The sequence below is a fragment of the Gorilla gorilla genome, chromosome 1 (genome assembly GCF_029281585.2).
Source record: "Gorilla gorilla gorilla isolate KB3781 chromosome 1, NHGRI_mGorGor1-v2.1_pri, whole genome shotgun sequence".
Classification (NCBI taxonomy): domain Eukaryota; kingdom Metazoa; phylum Chordata; class Mammalia; order Primates; family Hominidae; genus Gorilla; species Gorilla gorilla.
The window spans coordinates 82,384,231-82,407,259 of record NC_073224.2 but is presented as its reverse complement, the minus strand read 5'-3'; the positions used below and the strand labels follow the sequence as shown (position 1 = coordinate 82,407,259).

At 37.5% G+C, this 23,029-nt stretch overlaps 1 protein-coding gene and 1 pseudogene across 11 annotated transcripts in view; one reads left to right on the top strand and one right to left on the bottom strand.

Annotated features, from left to right (window-relative positions):
* Positions 1-23,029, top strand: part of RABGAP1L (RAB GTPase activating protein 1 like) — an 815,258-nt gene that overhangs the window by 182,204 nt on the left and 610,025 nt on the right. For all 11 annotated transcript variants that reach the window (XM_031012360.3, XM_055366257.2, XM_055366261.2 and 8 more), the window contains one exon: positions 11,684-11,777. In XM_031012360.3, the coding sequence (XP_030868220.3) occupies positions 11,684-11,777 (94 nt within the window). The remainder of the gene's footprint in view (positions 1-11,683; positions 11,778-23,029) is intronic.
* On the bottom strand, positions 7,701-8,760 carry LOC109028230 (UAP56-interacting factor-like; annotated as a pseudogene).

The following is a 23,029-nucleotide window of genomic DNA, read 5'->3' as shown; positions in this document are numbered from 1 at the left end:
GTATGGGCCTGGGGGGCAGTATTTAACCCAGCCAGAAGAGGGTAACCCCTAACCTGAATTATGATGGAAAAGTAGGATTTAGCTAAGCTTCTTTCTATTATTTGTCCTCCCTATTTTTTTCTATATATAATGGGATACAGTTGCTTTTTCAAAACCTTCAATTACCCCTTTACATATCTGCACGGTTGCATTGTTCCTTCTGTTTTCTTCTTTGTCATGTTCTACTTGCGAGCCTTCTTGGTGTGTCTTTTACTGTACTTTGGTCTCCAGTGTCTTTTTCATTCTTATTTCCTTTTTAGTTTATTCATCCTATCTAGAAACTTGTCTTATCTACTACAGTAGGAAATTTAATTTACTTTTCTTCAGCTCCTTTCTTCCTCTCTGGCAGGCTGCCAAGTGTTTAAAACACTCATGATTATTGGTTTCTTCAGAGAGGAAGATAGATCTGGGTCATACGCTTGATGTCACTGGGATATTCATTTCATTTTTGTTCTTTCTGGGCATCAAGGGGAATTTTACCCCTTGAAGTCTCTCAGTTAAATCTTGCCCCCAATTTACTGTTTCTTGGGCATGTTCCTTTAATGCGCCTAGCTTTTCTATTTTTGGCATGAGTGCCCAACATTTACTGGATATTGGCACTTGGCACACAGACTGGTGTCTGCTGAATGCCAGATATAGCCTCCTTTACAAAACATGATGGGAAAAATTATGAGGGAAGGTAGTATTTGACTCTGGATTCAAACACAGGTTGAATTCTAACCTTTTATCATTTATTAGCACGGTAACCTTGGGCAAGTTACTTAACCTCTCTCTGCCTCAATTTTCTCATTTTTAAAATGGGCAAACTAATAGTGACTACCTCATTAGGTTTTTAGAGGATTAAATGGGTTAATGCCTTTAAAATTGAGAACAGTGAGTGGAATATACATAAAAAAGGAAGACATTTCATAAGTGCCTGGGGTTCCCAGCCTCTTTGGCCAAGTACTGTTTTTCCATCCAGCTGTTTTGCCCCTGATTTGCTTTTGCCTCTCCCTTACTTGTTCATCAGGGATCTGGTTTTACTTCAAATTGTGCTTATTATCTTTTATTTTCCTGTGGTTCTCCTCTGCTAATCTAGGTTTTTATAGTTCTAATATCCTTTTGTAGTGGAAAATAATTTGGAAGATTGTCAGGAAGACAATAATTGTTGTTAACAGTGAGATTTTATGGCACATCGTTGGGGTTTATAGTAATAGGTTTTTGTTTCATATAGCAATAGGGATTGTTCAAAAGTTAAAATTTTTTTTGCCATGCTTATTATCATTATACATACTTATAAGAGATTAGAATATTTCAGAAATATAAAACTCAGAAATAAAAGAAGTATTCTCTAAGTATTTAGTGCTTGCTATGTGATAAGATACTGTTGGAGGTACTGAAACATAATTGCTATTAATAGTTTGGCATTATTTCTTACAGGTTTTTTAAAAAGATCTGTATAGTCATAAAAGTTATGTTATTTATGAAAATAAGAATGATAATGTTTTGTTTTGTTTTGCAGGAAAAGTCAACACTAATAATATGCTCTAGAGAAACTAATGCTTACTTAGATGTTTTTAACATTATAGTAAACTAATATGCCGAGCTTCAAAATGACCCAACATATAACTTGTAGCTGGGATATTTTGGTGCATTTGGCATTATACTGTAATTTACAGTATACAACATCTGAGGACTTTTAGCAGTATCTTGGCACAACAGACTAACTCCTCCCATCCCATCAGAGGTGGAGGGAGGAACTCTTTTCTCCTCATAAATTCTTGATTTTTAATTAATTAATTAACTAGTTTTTCTAGTTTTCATCTCCTCTCTTAATATTGGACTTTGATATTTACCTTTTTTATTCATTTAATTTATTTTTTAAAAATATTTTGGCCGGGTGTGGTGGCTCACGCCTGTAATCCCAGCACTTTGGGAGGCCAAGGCAGGCGGATCACAAGGTCAGGAGATTGAGACCATCCTGGCTAACACAGTGAAACGCCGTCTCTACTAAAAAATACAAAAAATTAGCTGGGCATGGTGGTGAGTGCCTGTAGTCCCAGCTACTCGGGAGGCTGAGGCAGGAGAATGGCATGAACCCGGGAGGCGGAGCTTGCAGTGAGCCGAGATGGCACCATTGCACACATTGGTCTCTGTGTCTTTTTTCATGCAAGTCCCATGCTGTTTTGGTTACTGTAGCTCTGTGGTATAATTTGAAGTCAGTAATGTGATTGCTCCAGTTTTGTTTTGTTTTTTTTTTGCTCAGAATAGCTTTGACTACTCTGAGTCTATTGTGATTTCATATAAATTTTAACATGTTTTTTCTATTTCTGTGAAGAATGTCATTGGTATTTTGGTAGGGATTACATTGAATCTGTAGATTGCTTTGGGTAGTCTGGACATTTAAATGATATTGATTCTTCCAATCCATGAACATGAAATATATTTGTATTTTTTGGCGTCCTTTTCAGTTTTTTCATCGGCATTTTATAGTTTTTATTATAGAGATCTTTCAGTTCTTTGGTTAAGTTAATTTGTATGTATTTAATTTTATTTGTAGCTATTATAAATGGGATTACTTTTTTTATTTCCTTTTTAAATTGTTCACTGTTGGCATATAGAAATGCTACTGATTTTTGTATGTTTATTTTGTATCCTGAAACTGTATTGAATTTATCAGTTCTAGTGGTTTTTTTTAGTGGAGACTTCAGTTTTTTCCAAACATAAGATCGTATCATCTGCAAGCAAGTTTAATGTGACTTCTTCCTTTTCAGTATGAATGCCCTTTATTTTTACTTTTTTAAAAAATACTTTTATTCTAAGTTCTGTGGTACATGTGCAGATTGTTACATAGCTAAATGTGTGTCATGGGGGTTTGTTGTACAGATTATTTAATCATCCAGGTATTAAGTCTAGTACCCTTTAATTACTTTTCCTGATCCTCTGCCTCCTCTCACCCTCAGCCATCCAATAGACCCTAGTGTGTATTGTTCCCCTCTATGTGCCCATGTGTTCTCACCATTCAGCTCCCACTTATAAGTGAGAACATGCACTATTCAGTTTTCTGTTCCTGCGTTAGTTTGCTAAGGATGATGGTCTCCATCTCCATCCATGTCCCTGCAAAGGACATGATCTCATTTTTTATGGCTACATATTATTCCATTGTGTATATGTGCCACATTTTCTTTATCCAGTCTATCATTGATGGGCATTTAGGTTGATTTCATGTCTTTGCTATTGTGAATAGTTCTGCAGTGAACATCCATGTGCATGTGTCTTTATAATAGAACAATTTATATTTCTTTGGGTATACCCAGTAATGGGATTGCTGGGTCGAATGGTATTTCTGTCTTTAGGTCTTTGAGGAATCGCCACACTGTCTTCCACAAAGGCAGAACTAACTTACACTCCCACCAACAGTGTATAAGCATTTCTTTTTCTCCACAACCTTGCCAGCATGTGTTATTTTTGACTTTTTAATAATAGCCATTCTGACTGGTGTGAAATGGTATCTCATTGTGGTTTTGATTTGCATTTCTCTAATGATCAGTGTTGTTGAGGTTTTTTTTCATTGATTCTTGGCCCCATGTATGTGTTTTTTTGAGAGATGTTCGTTCATGTCCTTTGCCCACTTTTTAATGGGGTTGTTTTTCTCTTGTAAATTTATTTAAGTTCCTTACAGATGCTGGATATTAGACTTTTGTCAGATGCATAAATTGCAAAAATGTTCTCCCATTCTGTAGATTGTCTGTTTACTCTGTTGATAGTGTTTTGTTGTTGTTGTTTTTGCTGTGCCAGAAGCTCTTTAGTTTAGATACCATTTATCAATTTTTGCTTCTGTTGCAGTTGCTTTTGGCATCTTCATCATGAAATATTTGTGCTGATGTCTCGAATGGTATTGCTGAGGTTGTCTTCAAGGATTTTTATAGTTTTGGGTTTTACATTTAAGTCAATAATCTATGTTGAGTTGATTTTTGTGCATGGTGTAAGGAAGGGGTCCAGTTTTAATCTTCTGCATATGGCTAGCCAGTTATCCCAGTGCCATTTATTGAATAGGGAATCGTTTCCCCATTGCTTGTTTTTGTCAGGTTTGTTGCAGATAGTTGTAGATGTTCGGTCTTATTCCTGGGTTCTCTATTCTGTTCCATTGGTCTATGTGTCTGTTCTTATATCAGTGCCATGCTGTCTTGGTTACCATAGCCCTGTAGTATAGTTTGAAGTAATGTAGCATGATGTCTCCAGCTTTGTTTCTTTTTGCTTAGGATTGCCTTGGCTATTCAAGCTTTTCTGGGGTTCCATATGAATTTTAAAATAGTTTTTTGTAGTTCTTTGAAGAATGTCAATGGTAGTTTAATAGAAATAGCATTGAATATGTAAATTGCACTGGGCAGTTTGGCCATTTTCAGAATATTGCTTCTTCCTGTATATGAGCATGAAATGTTTTTCATTTGTTTTTTCATCTCTGATTTCTTTGAGCAGTGGTTTGTAGTTCTCCTTGTAGAGATCTTTCATTTCCCTAGTTAGCTGTATTCCTAGGTTGAATGTCCTTTGTTTCTTTCTCTTGTATGACTGCTTTAGCTAGAACTTTCAGTACTTTGTTGGTTAACAGTGGTGACAGTGGGCATCCTTGTCTTGTTCTAGATCTTAGAGGAAAGACTTTCAGTTTTTCCCCATTCAGTATGATACTAGCTGTGGGTCTGTCATATTTGGCTTTTGTTATATTGAGGTATGTTTCTTCTATCCCCATTTTTTTGAGGGTTTTTATTATGAAGGAATGATGAAGTTTATTGAGTGCTTTTTCAGCATTAATTGAAATGCTCATATGGTTTTTGTACTTCATTCTGTTGATATGATGGATCACATTGATTTATTTGCATATGTCAAACCATTCTTATATCCCAGGGATAAATCGCATTTGGTCATGATGAATGATTCTTTTAATGTATTGTTGAATTCATGTTTGCTTGTATTTTGTTGCCAATTTTTGGATCAGTGTACATCACTGATATTGGCCTACAGTTTCCCTTTTTTGATATGTCTTTTGGTATCAGGGTAATACTGACCATCTAGAGTAAGTCTGGAAGTATTCCCTCTTCCTCTGTTTTTCAGAATAGTTTGAGTAGGATTGGTATTAGTTCTTTAAATATTTGATAGAGTTCAACAGTGAAGCCATCAAGTCTCAAGTTATTCTTTACTTAGAGGCTTTATTACAACTTCGATCATGTTACTTATTATTGTTCTGTTCAGCTTTTGGATTTCTTCATGGTTCAATGTTGGTAGGTTGTATATGTCTAGGAATTTATTAATTTCTTCTAGATTTTTCCATTTATTGGCATATGGTTGCTCATAGTAGCCACAAATGATCCTTTGAATTTCTGCAGTATCCATTGTAATGTCTCTTTTTTATCTCCAATTTTATTTATTTTGGATTGTGCTGGGTCACCCCTGAAACCAGCATGTCTCAGAGCCCAAGGTCAATGGTGTACTCCATGGGTATCAGTGGTGGTTGTTCAGGGCCCAAGAGTTCTTTAGTTGGCAGATGATAAATCCTTCCAGGACTGGGTTCTTCCCTCAAGGCAGTGGGATCTTTTTCGGCCCAGGGTGTGTCTAGAAATGTTATCCAGGAGCTGGGGCCTGGAATTGAGGCCTCACGACTCTGCCCATTACCTTATTCTACTGTGAGTGACCTGGTGTCCAAGATGCAAGACAGAGTCCTCTTTACTCTTTGCTGTCCTCTCCTTAAGCAGAAAGAAGGAGACACTTTCATGCTGGGAGCTTCACTACCTGGAGTTGGGGGAGTGGTGACGCAAGCACTCCCTTAACCATGCTAGCTGGTGACTTCGTCCTTTGTTATATGTGAGAGTGGCTCTTTGTTTTCTCAGGATCCCAAAGTGCTCATTCAAAGCCATCTCTGTCTGTTTTCCAACACTATTTATGTCAAATTTTAGGGGAACACCCGTTGGAACTTTCTTTACATTCTCTTGCTGCCGTGTTTTAAAGAATGAAGGTATAGCAGTATGAATTAATCATGGTTTCTCAGTTGCTGGGCACCTGCCACCCTATTTCACTAGCTCTAAGCCAAGCCTAGTGCTAGGAGTTGCCTAGGAATTGCAGTCTTTGCATTCTAGATACCTTTCAAGTTTACCTAGGATCCCAGAGCATTTCAGCCCACAGTGTTGAGGCTTGCTGAGCAACTCAAGTTCCATCTGCTGTGATGGGTGTTTGCGATGGGTGTTTCCCTGCTGGCTAGGGCTGGTCCAAATGCTCACTCTGTGTGTGGGAGCTAGCTGAACTTAGGATGGCTCTATCCTCCGCTGTGACAGGGCAGCAGTGAATTCAATGTGAAGTCCCCCAGTTGCTGTGTTCCTTATCCCCAAAGTGTACAAATTGCCTTTCTGCACCACACGGTGGCTGCTGAGGGATGTGGGTGGGGTGGTATCAGCAACTCAGGACTGTCTCTCCATCCTTCCTCAATGCCTCTTTTGGTAATACAAAGTTAAAACCATGCGCTGTGATTGCTCACCTGATGTTTGGTTCTTATGACAGTGTTTTTCTTTGTGCAGATGGTTGTTAAAATTTGGTGTTCCAGGGAGTGTGGGGGTGTGATTGGTGTAGGCTTCTATTCTGCCATCTTACTCTGCCCTCTGAACTTTAATTTATACCATACCAGAAATCAGAGTGAAGGTAAACAACAAGGTTACAATGTAACTCTATTATAAATTTTGATTTTTTTTTTTTTGGTGACAAATACCAGTATATTTTTGTCTTTGGAGCTATAAATTATTTAATTTAGCAAACTCTAAAGCTTATAAAATTTAACTTCTCAAGTAAGAAGTCTAGCACTTTATGGCTATTAATTTTACTATCAAAATATCCAGGGTACTGAATTCATTTTAATAATTATAATTCTTCTAAACATCATTTGAAGAATTATTTGTGGACACTAGACTCAAGACTACACTAAATCCAAACAGTATACCTAGGACTTGAGTTTTGAGTTTTTCATCTCAGTTATCTGTCCTTCAAGTTACTACTTCCTCTTATGCTTTCTTTTACTAACCAAATTTTCAGATTTTTACATTGGACCTTCTCCTCCAAGGCCCTATGGGACAACTTTGTAAATATGCATTTACAGCCTTTAAACACCAACATTTTAAACTGAGACTAATTCCTGCAACCACATTTCTTGTTAAAAGTTCAGCACTAGGCTGGGCGCGGTGGCTCATGCCTGTAATCCCAGCACTTTGGGAGGCTGAGGTGGACAGATCACTTGAGGTCAGGAATTTGAGACCCACCTGGCCAAAATGGTGAAACCTCATCTCTACTAAAAATATAAAAAAAAATTAGCCGGGTTTGGTGGCGGGCCCCTGTAGTCCCAGCTACTTCGGAGGCTGAGACAGGAGAATCACTTGAACCCAGAAGGTGAAGGTTGCAGTGAGCCGAGATGGTGCCACTGCACTCCAGCCTGGGCGACAGAGCCAGACTCTGTCTCCAGGAAAAAAAAAAAAAAAAGTTTAGCACTAACAATATCTTTGTGCCATTTACTTCTGCTCAAGGAACTAAAGAAGTGAAACAGATAATGGTTCTGCCTGAGCCATTTGTGAAGTCTAAGAACAGTTACGTATACTCCCTGTTATTCTTTCAGGGCATTATTTTATCCTTTTTTTTAAACCTTGAAAAATAGGTGTTACTTAGCCTTATAAAATTTTGAAGTAAAGTTTCTGAATTTCTGTGAAGAACTCTTCAAGCAATTCAGCTTTTCAAACACAGTCGTCACACAATAGTCCCTGTAACATGGGATTTATTCCACAGTTAAAAAGTGACTTCCTCCTTTGTTATATGTGAGAGTGGCTCTTTGTTTTCTCAGGATCCCAAAGTGCTCATTCAAAGCCATCTCTGTCTGTTTTCCAACACTATTTGTGTCAAATTGTAGGGGAACACCCGTTGGAACTTTCTTTACATTCTCTTGCTGCCGTGTTTTAAAGAATGAAGGTATAGCAGTATGAATTAATCATGGTTTCTCAGTTGCTGGGCATTGTACTGCTCCAGGGTTATCAATAGATACAGTCAGATTCCTGCGTTTGTGATAGAAGTCTGGCATTGACTAGTTCTCTTTGCTACTACATCTAGCAGTTGTTCCGTGTTCAACTGGGCCTGAACCTTCTTCAGGCCTCTTCTGAAAAGAAAAGTTACCTGTGAAGTGTCTTTCTGATGGCTTAATTTATTTCCTCTCCTGGTAAAACTGGACATAATGTTATTTTTTCTGTTTAGCTGGTTAGGTCTCTTGAGAACGGCAACTGGTTTCCTATGCACTTCATTTTGTTTCAGAAGGCTTGCCTTTCTTTTTAACACTGGAAAATAGTGTTCTGTATTCTTGTCACTTAGACGTGGACAATACATACATAGGACTAATTCCTTTTCCAATTCCAGATGATTTTCTAACTGCAAGTCCAGTGATTATCCATAAGGATGTCTCTTTCCAGGCATTATTCTTCCTCTGCAGCTTAGACTGGTTTTACCAAAACCAGAATTCTGTTGGAGTACCCATTGTATTCTCATCCTAAATTGCTGGAGTCTTCTGTTTAGTTTTGGAAAATTCTCCTTTTTTCCTTTCTTTCAATTCGGTTTGATGACACCAGCCAAAGACATACCAATTTTGTCAAGGTGTTTGTTGCTGCGGGCTTTCAGCCAATGTGACAAGGTCACTGTGGCTTCTACCAACTGGGTACCAAACTGGTTCATGGCTGGAAACGTGGTGCTAGAACAGTCAGTGCGGAAGGCCAGAGTTGGAGGCCTGCCATCTCTCATGCACACACGCAAGCAGACTGCCGGGCAGCATCCTTGTCCTCCCACCCGTGGTTGCCAGCATAGACCAATTTATCCCATTCCTTTAAATTACTTGATAGTGTTCTCTGGAATACTCTTGAATATACCATAATTTAGTTAGTAAAACATACTGATGGATTGCTGATAGTTCAGTTTCTTACTATTACAAGCAGTGATACACTAAGAATCCTGTTACAAATATGTCTTTCGAGTATGTGTTTCTGGAGAATAAATTTGATCAAATGATATATTAACTTAGCATCTTAATAAATTCAAAAATATTGTTCTTATTTAAACATCAACCTTCTTACCTGTTTCCTTATGCTTTTAGGAAAACTAGGTATTATCAATTTTTACACTCTCTGTCAATGTAATTGGTAGATACGTTTCATTGTTTTAATTTGCATTTAAAAGATTCATGAAATGGGGTTTTCTATAACATTTTTATTTTAGTCATGTTTTACATATTGTGACCTGTACTGTGTCGATATCCTTAGCTCAGTTTTCTGTTGGATTTTTCTTTATTCTATTGATTAGTAAGATTGTGGTATATTAGTGAAAATAGCCATTTGTCAAATGTTGGAAATTTTTTTGCTTTTAAAAAATATACGTACTCTATACCGTCATAGATTTTTTTAAATTATAGGTAGTCAGATTTTTAAATCTTTTTAATGGTATCTTGATTTTGTTCTTATGCTTAGGAATTCCTTTCCCAACAAGAGTATTATGAATTTGAAAGATTTTCTGTCATCAGTATTATTGTCTAATTTTTATTATAATCAAGATTTATAATATCTAGGAATGTTTATTTCCTTTTCTTTTTTTTGTTTTCATTGTGTTCCTAGATTTTGGTCTCTAATTTGGCATGTACAACATCATCAAATAGCCTGAAACCTTGGCACATTATTAGTTACTGTGGATCAGAATAGAGTATTAGATGGGATGATCTTGGATCCTGCTTAATTGAATACCAATTTATAAGTACCTATACTTGGTACCAATTTATAAGTGGGCCAACTATCAGTCCTTGTTTGCGTGACATAGTCTAAGTTTAACCTGTCTTCCAGAATAATTTTTTTTTTTTGAGATGAGGTCTCACTCTGTCACTCAGGCTGGAGTGCAGTGGCACAATCTTGGCTCACTGCAACCGTGGCCACCCAGGCTCAAGTGATCCTCCCATCTCAGCCTCCTGAGTAGCTGGGACTATAGGAGTACGCCACCATGCCCAGCTAATTTTTTATAATTTTGATAGAGACAGGGTTTTACCATGTTGCCCAGGCTGGTCTCAAACTCCTGAGCTCAAGCCCTCCTTGGCCTCCCAAAGTGCTGGGATTACAGGCCTGAGCCACTGCACTTGACCGAGAATAATTTTTAATAGTCCCCTTTCACTATAAAAAGTGCCTCAGTTTAAATAAAAAATTATAAATGTTATAAAAGATAGTTGTTTACATGGGATAGTTCCTCATGGTATTGTAACACTAAAGCTTTAGTTGTTTCTATTTATATCATTCAGTTGTTTCTATTTACATTACTTCTATTGTAGTAATATTTCATTTGCTTTAACTTTTAAAATATCTGTTATTTTCATGATGAACTTATTACAAGCTTCATACAGTTGCTTATGTGAGGTATTTCTAGAACAGTCATGCTAGTGTGTACTCTCTTTGCCTTCATTTTAATTAACAGAATGATGTTCACTTTTTGCATTAAATGTCCCTTATAATTCTTATTTATCTAGTATTGCTTTAAAGATGATGAAACATTTGTCTCTGTATGTGGACATATTTTGGTTATATTTTACTAAATGTGTCATCAAATCTTTTTTGTATGGCTGTGACCTAATGTTTTAACCTGGCCAAATAAACCATTACTTATTACGTTAATGTTTTCTGATGTTGCATATACTTGGATCATTGGATTTTGTGGTATGCTAAGTAGTACTACTGTTCTTAACACAGATCCCCGTGGGAGCCACTAAATGCCAATCCCTCTTATACTGTCACAGTGTTGATAAAACTTTGGTACTTGTTATCTGCCAGATAGATTTTTAGCTATCTTATTTTATTCCGATACTACTTCTCCAGCCTTTTCTTATGTAGTACTGTGTCAAAGACTATTTTATAATAGGTAAATTGTGTCTATTCTTTCTTTCCTTTCTCTACTACCTCTGCTACTGCTTAAAAGGTTTATAGAGTTTAATATTGGTCGTTTTCACCACCGATTATAAACTGTAAATCAACCCATATTCTTTCTTAAACTATTATTTTACATTTTGAGGTGTTTGTAAAATTGCCATATGAAAAGGCCAGTTTCAATTTTCCTTTAGTTAAAAATATCTTTTTTTTACAAATATATCTTAAGAAACCTAACTTTTTTTTTTTTTTTTACATTTCCGGTTGTTTGTGTGTTTATATCATAATATATATGTTTCTCAGTGTTATATTTAGGTATATATGTTTGACCCTTAATTTTTATGTTTGTTGGTCCCATTAATAAAATTTGAGAATATCTGGTGAGTAGAACACCATATGGGAATTTCCAGTTGTGCTACCATTAGCCTTTAAACATTACTCTTTGGATACAGCTATTTATTTATAGGTATTTTCAATTTCATGTTATGTAAACTGTATATGAGATTTTCATAAAAGTTTGTTCTTTTAAAATATCTAGGCACTGAAGATAAATTAATGAAATTCTTACTGTTATTTTTGCAATGCATGTAATAATATGAAGAGAAGATGGTTTTATTAGACATGGAGTCATGTTTATTGTATGATATGTAAAGTATCTACTGTAATATATAAAATAATGTTTGTTGGTTTTTGCGTTTCTTCTGCAGAGAGTGATAATGAACTCTCAAGTGGAACAGGTGATGTGTCTAAGGATTGTCCTGAGAAGATCCTATATTCTTGGGGAGAGTTGCTAGGAAAATGGTAAAATTTTATTTTTCATACTGAAAATTCTATATTTACATAGTTGATGTTAATTTGTTGTATTAAAATCTGTGTGTTAAAATAGGTTTTAAAGGATTAATATTAAAATCTATCTTAATATCTTAATATTGTTTAAAAACTTAAAAATTAAAATATAATTTATAGATACTCTATGTTTGGCTAGGTCTTCCCCCCAAGTATGGTTTTATTTAACTTGCTTTTAGAAGATGTCTTTGTCTTATTATTTCACTCAGACCTTACTATTTGTCTTATTATTTCACATCATTTAGCACAGTCAATTTTATGCTATATTGCCAATGCATTTAAATGCCTACTGTTAAAGGGTTATGTTTTTTTAAAACCAAGTCTATTACCACTAAAACGGGCTGTATAGTTTAGAATTTCTCACTTTATGCTGATTGTTAACTGACACAGCTTGTTTCATTCTTTCTGACTAAAAGTATTACTTTAAATTTTGGCATATTTTATGTGGAATTACAAAAAAAGTACTCTGTTTATATTTATTATATTAAGTACTTTTTATGATAAATACATTTTTTAAAATGGTAATTATGACTATCATATGTTGGTGTAATGAAAAAATCCTGCCAACAAAATACTTCCCCATATTAGTATAGACATAGAAATTCAATTTATTGTTGAATATGCACATCAGATTACATGCATGCGGGTAGTCCATGGGAGACTACAAAGTCTGGGCAGAATTTCACAGTTCAGTAGAAGAAAGAATAATTTAAACCTCTTTTATCTTTTCAAGAGAAAAGTGGATGCTCCTTATGGTAGTCTGTATGCATCCTGAGAGTTTCCTTAGTTGTAATTTAGGAAATATGTATTTACAGTTCCAACGGTTGGAATACTGATGATTTTTCATTGTAAAATCTGGAGATTAGGTTTATCAAATTTGGACCAAAGCATTGGGCCTGTTATTGTTTTTAAGGAGATAAACCCTGAATGGCCAGCTGCTTCTCCTTTTTAAGCAAAGAAAATTTCATTTTATGTATCCTTATACATATCACATAAAATGAACACATTTCAGAGAACTTATTTAACTCATTAATGAATGTCAACATAAAATAATCAAAAGGGTCAGAATCTAATTTAAAGGTAATTTATTCAATAGCAAAATATGAGCATGGACCACCCAGAAACACCACCTCTAAAGGAATGCAGTCAGTGGTCCAAAGTAGGGAAGTTAAGATTTCATTTATATAGGCAGAGGCACAGGAGTTTTTAGCAGGATTATTACATTATTCATACAGGGCTGGTGCATAGTTACAGCAGTTTGGTTGGTATATAGGCAGTGCTTTTTTCGGTGGGGGGACGTTAAAAATTTTTTTTAACTTTTTTTATAGAGGGTACAATAATCGTAGGTTTTCTGTTATCTGGTCTAAGTGAAGCAGAATGACAAAAGAGATGTTAATCTTTAACAAGGGTCATTAATGAAGAAGACAGGAGGTTTTGGTCCTTGACATCATTTAATTCTCTCTAGTTATCGTACAAAACAAGAAAAATGTGATTTAATGTATAATCCAAGAACAGAAGTTGTAACCATATGTGACTCAGATAACAGTCACGTCTCTCTCAAGACTTAAAGTGTTGTTGTTTTTTTTTATTCCAACAGCTTTTAGGTTTTATTTTCACATGGAGCACCAATAAGGTATTAGAGCCAATCAAAATAAGGATTTGGTTTAGAGATTTATTTTCTTTACCTGGCAATTCATTTGCACTACCATGAATGGGAGTCATTTGCATAGCTATGGACAGTAAACTTTGCATTGCCATTATGTTATGTATGTTGAGAGTTGTAAACTAGCCTAGTCAAAGACAAAGGCACACACTTCTGTGTTGTCACCCAATTCCCGGATGTTCCAGCCATTCTATTGAAATGATGTTCAGTAATCATTTTGTCCATTTCAAAAATCTTACACAATTTTACCCCACATTATATCCAGAATCTAACTTACTCATTTGCAAGCATTGTCCACCTAAATGTATCTCATATGTTTTTATCTGTTTTATTTAGGGTTACTCTCTTCCTTTACTTTAAGATGAACAGTTCTCTTTTTAGATGGTCCTGAGTTAGGACAGTTTCAATGGGGGATGGAGAGCGGCAGGAAGTGAGGTGGGAGAGTGTGTTCTAGTTAGAGGCAGATGACTTTTTCAGTCTCAGACCAGGCTGGGAAACAGGAAGCATGCTAAACTTTTTAAACAGAAGCATTTTAATGCAGATAATTGGCTTACAATGTGTTAGAAGGTTGAGAGAGCAGAAAGGAGATATTATGATTGGAGTAACCCAAGTAGTAGGAAACAGCTATGGCCTATGGGACTGGAGAAATAAAATGAAAGCAGTATTGTTACCAGAGTCTAGGAACTCAGAGGAGGTCTGAGGAGCTGACGCAGGGATCTCTGAAGAGGGCTGCATCCTGGTTGCTTAGAATTATGAGGATCCTCATAGCAGCTAGTGTTTAGAAAGAACTGTCAGTGCAGGGGACAACTGTTTAGTTCCACACTTCTGAAGAGATACCCAGATCTTGGAGCAGGTGGGGAGGACCACATCATTGGTGCTGGTACTTGTTAGCCTGGCTAGTATTAGTATTTTTCAGGAGTTAACGATATAGCTGGTGCTGGCAATGGAATTCCTTCTTCCATTCTTCTGCCTTCCAACTGTACATCACTATTACTCATGGGCAGAACCTAACCTGAAAGCCAGTGGGCAAGGGAGTTTGGGATATGTAGTCTGCAGATTCTCAGCCCTTACACCTTTGAGCAGAATACAGAAGGGTGGACTTGTAGCTGATAGGCAGTGGGTAAATGACTACAAAAGGGTAAAAGCTGGGCCTAATTCTCATTTACCCATTTATCTGGTCCAATTGAATTAGGCTTTCCTGATACCCAATGTTTTTAGATAGAGATTTATTTATTAGGAGCACTGATAAGAAAAAAAACAGCACCAACAACTTGTCCTAATCTTCTTCATCTTTGGTCTGAAAGTGTACTTTTATGGTCCAACCATATGGATGTGATTGATAGTATTGGATGTAATGGTAGCGTATGCATTGATACCACAGCTTGGCTTCTACTGTTACGTGGTTTCTTCCTTTCCCACTTGAAGTTATTTGCTGGGGGAAGGCTTAGGAATTTACATGGACCTCCATGCACCATAGAAATAAGCAACGTGTCTCCTGCGGCAGCTCTACTCTCTGGCCAGAATTTATTTGTCCCTGATTCTCTGGTGAAGAACAGGGGCATAGTCTTCCATTGTGGCCACTTCATAAAACAAGGGCTCCCTTCTTACTGGATCTCACATTACTGAGAATTGGGTGCTTACTTTTTACGGGCCCAACACATTCTTTCTAGTATAGCAAAATACACAACACCTAAAACGAATACCTTATACTCCAATTGAAATTAATCAGCAAAACAGCTCTTAGATATCAATATATATAGGTATTGTAGAAACTAATTTTCTTTGGATAAGATGTTTCTTCTTGTCCGTAATTTACTCCCAAAGGCAAAATAATTTCAACTTGATAAGATCTATGGAAGGGGAATATAATTTAATGGGAAAAATACATTATGCTTAAACTCAGAACTGAATTGGACTTCCAGTTGTAGTGCTAACTTGATAGGTAGCTTGCACAAGTTATTTAACATTTTTGGGTTCCATTTTTCCAGTGAAGCTTTTATAAACCTGCTCATGTATGCATGCTTTGTCTTTCAGAAATGGAATAATGTTTGCAAAGTTTTTTTGCGTGTTTTGTTTTTCTTTTTCCTAGCCCTTAGATTGAGAAAATACCTTAATTTTTATTGTCTTTTTATGGTTTGGGATTATATCACCATTCTTGAGGAATTTACAATAACAGTCTGGGCTCTTCCATTTAAGAGAATATGTACAAACATCTCACTTTCTTGATTCTTAGATGAAATTTAGTTAAAAGTCCACATGCTTATTGGGAGAAATGGCAAGGTGAGAATGTTTGGGAAGGGAAGTAGAGACAGACATTGGATTTTTGTCAGTCAAGTTTCTTTTGATTTTAAATTATTTATTCATTACATTTTCTACATGGCAGTTAATATTCTAAAACTATAAACAAAATTTAATATAGAAAAAATATTATGCTTTTCTTTTTTGCCTTTGCATGCTCTTATTTCAAAACAGATTTAAAATTCATGGCATATTATACTAGAAAACAAGTCTGTCAATGATCTAAGCTTCTATCTTTAGATACTAGGAAAAAAGAGAAAAACCCAAAGCAAGCAGAAGCAAGGAAATAAGAACAGAAATAAATGGAACTGAGAAGAAAACTACAGAAAATCAGTCATACTGAAGCTGATTTTTATAAAGATTAATATATTTGATAAAGATAACCATCTAACTAGACTGACCAAGAAAAACAAGGGAGAGAGAAAACACAGATACAAGAATCAAAGAGGCTACATCATTACAAATCACTACAGACATTACAAGGATATAAAATAATATTATAAGCAACTCACTGTGTATAAATTTAGAAGCTTAGGTGAAATCGACAAACACTTGAAAGTCATAAATTGCCAAAGCTTACTTGAAATAAATAACCTGAATACTCCTGTATTAGTTGACAAAATTGAATTCATAGTTTAAAAGTTTTCAACAGAGAAAATTTGAGGCCAAACTGGCAAATTCTACCAAATATTTAAGAAAAAAATAATAAGACTGGGCACAGTGGCTCATGCCTGTAATCCCAGCACTTCAGGAGGCTGAGGCGAGCCGATCACTTGAAGTAATGAGTTTGAGACCAGCCTAGCCAACATAATGAAACCCTATCTCTACTAAAAATATCAAAAAAATTAGCCAGGCATGGTGGTGTGCACCTGTAATCTCAGCTACTCGGGAGGCTGAGGCACAAGAATTGCCTGAGCCTAGGAGGCAGAGGTTGCAGTGAGCTCAGATTGCACCACTGCACTCCAGCCAGTGACAGAGCAAGACTCTGTCAGAAAATAGAGTAAAGTAAATTAAAGAAAAGGAAAGAAGGAAGGAAAGACAGAGAGAGATAGAGAAAGAGAGAAGGAAGGAGAGAGACAAAGAAAAGAAAGAAAGAAGGAGAGAAAGAAAGTGAAGGAAAGAAAGGAAGAAAGAAAAAAAGAGAAAAGGAAGGAAGGAAAGGAAAGAAGGAAGGAAGGAAGGGAAAGAAGGAAGGAAGGAAAATATATATAAATTCTACATAAACTTCCCAGAATATATAAGTGAAGGCAATACTTTCCAGCTAATTTATGTCATTTGCTTACCATGATACCAAAACCGGATGAAAATATTACAGAAAAGAAAATTGCAGACCAGTGTCCCTCATGGATATAGACTAAAAAAGCCTCAACAAGTCCTAGCATATCAAATCCAACAATATATAAATTTGAAAGGATAATGTTGCATGACTACGTGGGATGTATTTTGGGAATGCAAGGCTGCTTTGACATTTGAAAATAAATCAGTGTTATTTACTTATATCAATAGGCTAAAGAAGAAAAACCATATAATCATTTCAGTAGACGCAGAAAAAGCATTTGACCCAATTCAGCATTCATTCTTGATTTTAAAAACCAAAAAACAAAAAAAACCTCTGAGCAAGCTAGGAATACAAGGGACCTTTCTTAACCTGATAAAAGGTACCTATGAAAAACCTGCAGCTGGGGAGGAGCCAAGATGGCCGAATAGGAACAGCTCCGGTCTACAGCTCCCAGCCTGAGCGACGCAGAAGATGGTGATTTCTGCATTTCCATCTGAGGTACCGGGTTCATCTCACTAGGGAGTGCCAGACAGTGGGCGCAGGTCAGTGGGTGTGCGCACCATGCGCCAGCTGAAGCAGGGCGAGGCATTGCCTCACTTGGGAAGTACAAGGGGTCAGGGAGTTCCCTTTCCGAGTCAAAGAAAGGGGTGACGGACGGCACCTGGAAAATCGGGTCACTGCCACCCGAGTACTGCGCTTTTCCGAGGGGCTTAAAAAACGGCGCACCATGAGATTATATCCCGCACCTGGCTTGGAGGGTCCTACGCCCACGAAGTCTCGCTGATTGCTAGCACAGCAGTCTAAGATCAAACTGCAAGGCGACAGCGAGGCTAGGGGAGGGGCGCCCGCCATTGCCCAGGCTTGCTTAGGTAAACAAAGCAGCCGGGAAGCTCCAACTGGGCAGAGCCCACCACAGCTCAAGGAGGCCTGCCTGCCTCTGTAGGCTCCACCCCTGGGGGCAGGGCACAGACAAACAAAAACACAGCAGTAACCTCTGCAGACTTAAATGTCCCTGTCTGACAGCTTTAAAGAGAGCAGTGGTTCTCCCAGCACGCAGCTGGAGATCTGAGAACGGGCAGACTGCCTCCTCAAGTGGGTCCCTGACCCCTGACCCCCGAGCAGCCTCACTGGGAGGCACCCCCAAGCAGGGGCACACTGACACCTCACACTGCAGGGTATTCCAACAGACCTGCAGCTGAGGGTCCTGTCTGTTAGAAGGAAAACTAACAAACAGAAAGGACATCCACACCAAAAACCCATCTGTACATCACCATCATCAAAGACCAAAAGTAGATAAAACCACAAAGATGGGGAAAAAACAGAACAGAAAAACTGGAAACTCTAAAAAGCAGAGTGCCTCTCCTCCTCCAAAGGAACGCAGTTCCTCACCAGCAACGGAACAAAGCTGGATGGAGAATGACTTTGATGAGCTGAGAGAAGAAGGCTTCAGACGATCAAATTACTCTGAGCTACAGGAGGACATTCAAACGAAAGGCAAAGAAGTTGAAAACTTTGAAAAAAATTTAGAAGAATGTATAACTAGAATAACCAATACAGAGAAGTGCTTAAAGGAGCTGAAAACCAAGGCTCGAGAACTACGTGAAGAATGCAGAAGCCTCAGGAGCCGATGCAATCAACTGGAAGAAAGGGTATCAGCGATGGAAGATGAAATGAATGAAATGAAGTGAGAAGGGAAGTTTAGAGAAACAAGAATAAAAAGAAATGAGCAAAGCCTCCAAGAAATATGGGACTATGTGAAAAGACCAAATCTACGTCTGATTGGTGTACCTGAAAGTGATGGGGAGAATGGAACCAAGTTGGAAAACACTCTGCAGGATATTATCCAGGAGAACTTCCCCAATCTAGCAAGGCAGGCCAATGTTCAGATTCAGGAAATACAGAGAACGCCACAAAGATACTCCTCGAGAAGAGCAACTCCAAGACACATAATTGTCAGATTCACCAAAGTTGAAATGAAGGAAAAAATGTTAAGTGCAGCCAGAGAGAAAGGTCGGGTTACCCTCAAACGGAAGCCCATCAGACTAACAGTGGATCTCTCAGCAGAAACCCTACAAGCCAGAAGAGAGTGGGGGCCAATATTCAACATTCTTAAAGACAAGAATTTTCAACCCAGAATTTCATATCCAGCCAAACTAAGCTTCATAAGCGAAGGAGAAATAAAATACTTTACAGACAAGCAAATGCTGAGAGATTTTGTCACCACCAGGCCTGCCCTAAAAGAGCTCCCGAAGGAAGCGCTAAACATGGAAAGGAACAACCGGTACCAGCCGCTGCAAAATCATGCCAAAATGTAAAGACCATCAAGACTAGGAAGAAACTGCATCAACTAACAAGCAAAATAACCAGCTAACATCATAATGACAGGATCAAATTCACACATAACAATATTAACTTTCAATGTAAATGGACTAAATGCTCCAATTAAAAGACACAGACTGGCAAATTGGATAAAGAGTCAAGACCCATCAGTGTGCTGTATTCAGGAAACCCATCTCACATGCAGAGACACACATAGGCTCAAAATAAAAGGATGGAGGAAGATCTACCAAGCAAATGGAAAACAAAAAAAGGCAGGGGTTGCAATCCTATTCTCTGATAAAACAGACTTTAAACCAACAAAGATCAAAAGAGACAAAGAAGGCCATTACATAATGGTAAAGGGATCAATTTAACAAGAAGAGCTAACTGTCCTAAATATATATGCACCCAATACAGGAGCACCAAGATTCATAAAGCAAGTCCTGAGTGACCTACAAAGAGACTTAGACTCCCACACATTAATAATGGGAGACTTTAACACCCTACTGTCAACATTAGACAGATGAACAAGACAGAAAGTCAACAAGGATACCCAGGACTTGAACTCAGCTCTGCACCAAGCGGACCTAATAGACATCTACAGAACTCTCCACCCCAAATCAACAGAATATACATTTTTTTCAGCACCACACCACACCTATTCCAAAATTGACCACATAGTTGGAAGTAAAGCTCTCCTCAGCAAATGTAAAAGAATAGAAATTATAACAAACTGTCTCTCACACCACAGTGCAATCAAACTAGAATTCAGGGTTAAGAATCTCACTCAAAACCGCTCAACTACATGGAAACTGAACAACCTGCTCCTGAATGACTACTGGGTACATAACGAAATGAAGGCAGAAATAAAGATGTTCTTTGAAACCAATGAGACCAAAGACACAACATACCAGAATCTCTGGGACACATTCAAAGCAGTGTGTAGAGGGAAATTTATAGCACTAAATGCCCACAAGAGAAAGCAGGAAAGATCCAAAATTGACACTCTAACGTCACAATTAAAAGAACTAGAAATGCAAGAGCAAACACATTCAAAAGTTAGCAGTAGGCAAGAAATAACTAAAATCAGAGCAGAACTGAAGGAAATAGAGACAAAAAAAAACCCTTCAAAAAATTAATGAATCCAGGAGGTTGTTTTTTGAAAGGATCAACAAGATTGATAGACCGCTGGCAAGACTAATAAAGAAAAAAACAGAGAAGAATCGAATAGATGCAATAAAAAATGATACAGGGGATATCACCACCAATCCCACAGAAATACAAACTACCATCAGAGAATACTACAAACACCTCTACGCAAATAAACTAGAAAATCTAGAAGAAATGGATAAATTCCTCGACACATACACTCTCCCAAGACTAAACCAGGAAGAAGTTGAATCTCTGAATAGACCAATAACAGGCTCTGAAATTGTGGCAATAATCGATAGCTTACCAACCAAAAAGAGTCCAGGACCAGATGGATTCACAGCTGAATTCTACCAGAGGTACAAGGAGGAACTGGTACCATTCCTTCTGAAACTATTCCAATCAATAGAAAAAGAGGGAATCCTCCCTAACTCATTTTATGAGGCCAGCATCATTCTGATACCAAAGCCAGGCAGAGACATAACAAAAAAAAGAGAATTTTAGACAGATATCCTTGATGAACATTGATGCAAAAATTCTCAATAAAATACTGGCAAAACGAATCCAGCAGCACATCAAAAAGCTTATCCACCATGATCAAGTGGGCTTCATCCCTGGGATGCAAGGCTGGTTCAATATACACAAACCAATAAATGTAATCCAGCATATAAACAGAGCCAAAGACAAAAACCACATGATTATCTCAATAGATGCAGAAAAAGCCTTTGACAAAATTCAACAACCCTTCATGCTAAAAACTCTCAATAAATTAGGTATTGATGGGACATATCTCAAAATAATAAGAGCTATCTATGACAAACCCACAGCCAATATCATACTGAATGGGCAAAAACTGGAAGCATTCCGTTTGAAAACTGGCACAAGACAGGGATGCCCTCTCTCACCACTCCTATTCAACATAGTGTTGGAAGTGCTGGCCAGGGCAATTAGGCACGAGAAGGAAATAAAGGGTATTCAATTAGGAAAAGAGGAAGTCAAATTGTCCCTGTTTGCAGACGACATGATTGTATATCTAGAAAACCCCATTGTCTCAGCCCAAAATCTCCTTAAGCTGATAAGCAACTTCAGCAAAGTCTCAGGATACAAAATCAATGTACAAAAATCACAAGCATTCTTATACACCAGCAACAGACAAACAGAGAGCCAAATCATGAGTGAACTCCCATTCACAATTGCTTCAAAGAGAATAAAATACCTAGGAATCCAACTTACAAGGGATGTGAAGGACCTCTTCAAGGAGAACTGCAAACCACTGCTCAAGGAAATCAAAGAGGATACAAACAAATGGAAGAACATTCCATGCTCATGGGTAGGGAGAATCAATATCGTGAAAATGGCCATACTGCCCAAGGTAATTTACAGATTCAATGCCATCCCCATCAAGCTACCAATGCCTTTCTTCACAGAATTGGAAAAAACTACTTTAAAGTTCATATGGAACCAAAAAAGAGCCCGCATCGCCAAGTCAATCCTAAGCCAAAAGCACAAAGCTGGAGGCATCACACTACCTGACTTCAAACTATACTACAAGGCTACAGTAACCAAAACAGCATGGTACTGGTACCAAAACAGAGATATAGATCAATGGAACAGAACAGAGCCCTCAGAAATAACACCGCATATCTACAACTATCTGATCTTTGACAAACCTGAGAAAAACAAGCAATGGGGAAAGGATTCCCTATTTAATAAATGGTGGTGGGAAAACTGGCTAGCCATATGTAGAAAGCTGAAACTGGATCCCTTCCTTACACCTTATACAAAAATCAATTCAAGATGGATTAAAGACTTAAATGTTAGACCTAAAACCATAAAAACCCTAGAAGAAAACCTAGGCAATACCATTCAGGACATAGGCATGGGCACGGACTTCATGTCTTAAACACCAAAAGCAATGGCAACAAAAGCCAAAATTGACAAATGGGATCTCATTAAACTAAAGAGCTTCTGCACAGCAAAAGAAGCTACCATCAGAGTGAACAGGCAACCTACAAAATGGGAGAAAATTTTCGCAACCTACTCATCTGACAAAGGGCTAATATCCAGAATGTACAATGAACTCAAACAAATTTACAAGAAAAAAACAAACAACCCCATCAAAAAGTGGGCGAAGGACATGAACAGACACTTCTCAAAAGAAGACATTTATGCAGCCAAAAAACACATGAAAAAATGCTCATCATCACTGGCCATCAGAGAAATGCAAATCAAAACCGGAATGAGATACCATCTCACACCAGTTAGAATGGCAATCATTTAAAAAGTCAGGAAACAACAGGTGCTGGAGAGGATGTGGAGAAATAGGAACACTTTTACATTGTTGGTGGGACTGTAAACTAGTTCAACCATTGTGCAAGTCAGTGTGTCGATTCCTCAGGGATCTAGAACTAGAAATACCATTTGACCCAGCCATCCCATTACCTGGTATATACCCAAAGGACTATAAATCATGCTGCTATAAAGACACATGCACACGTA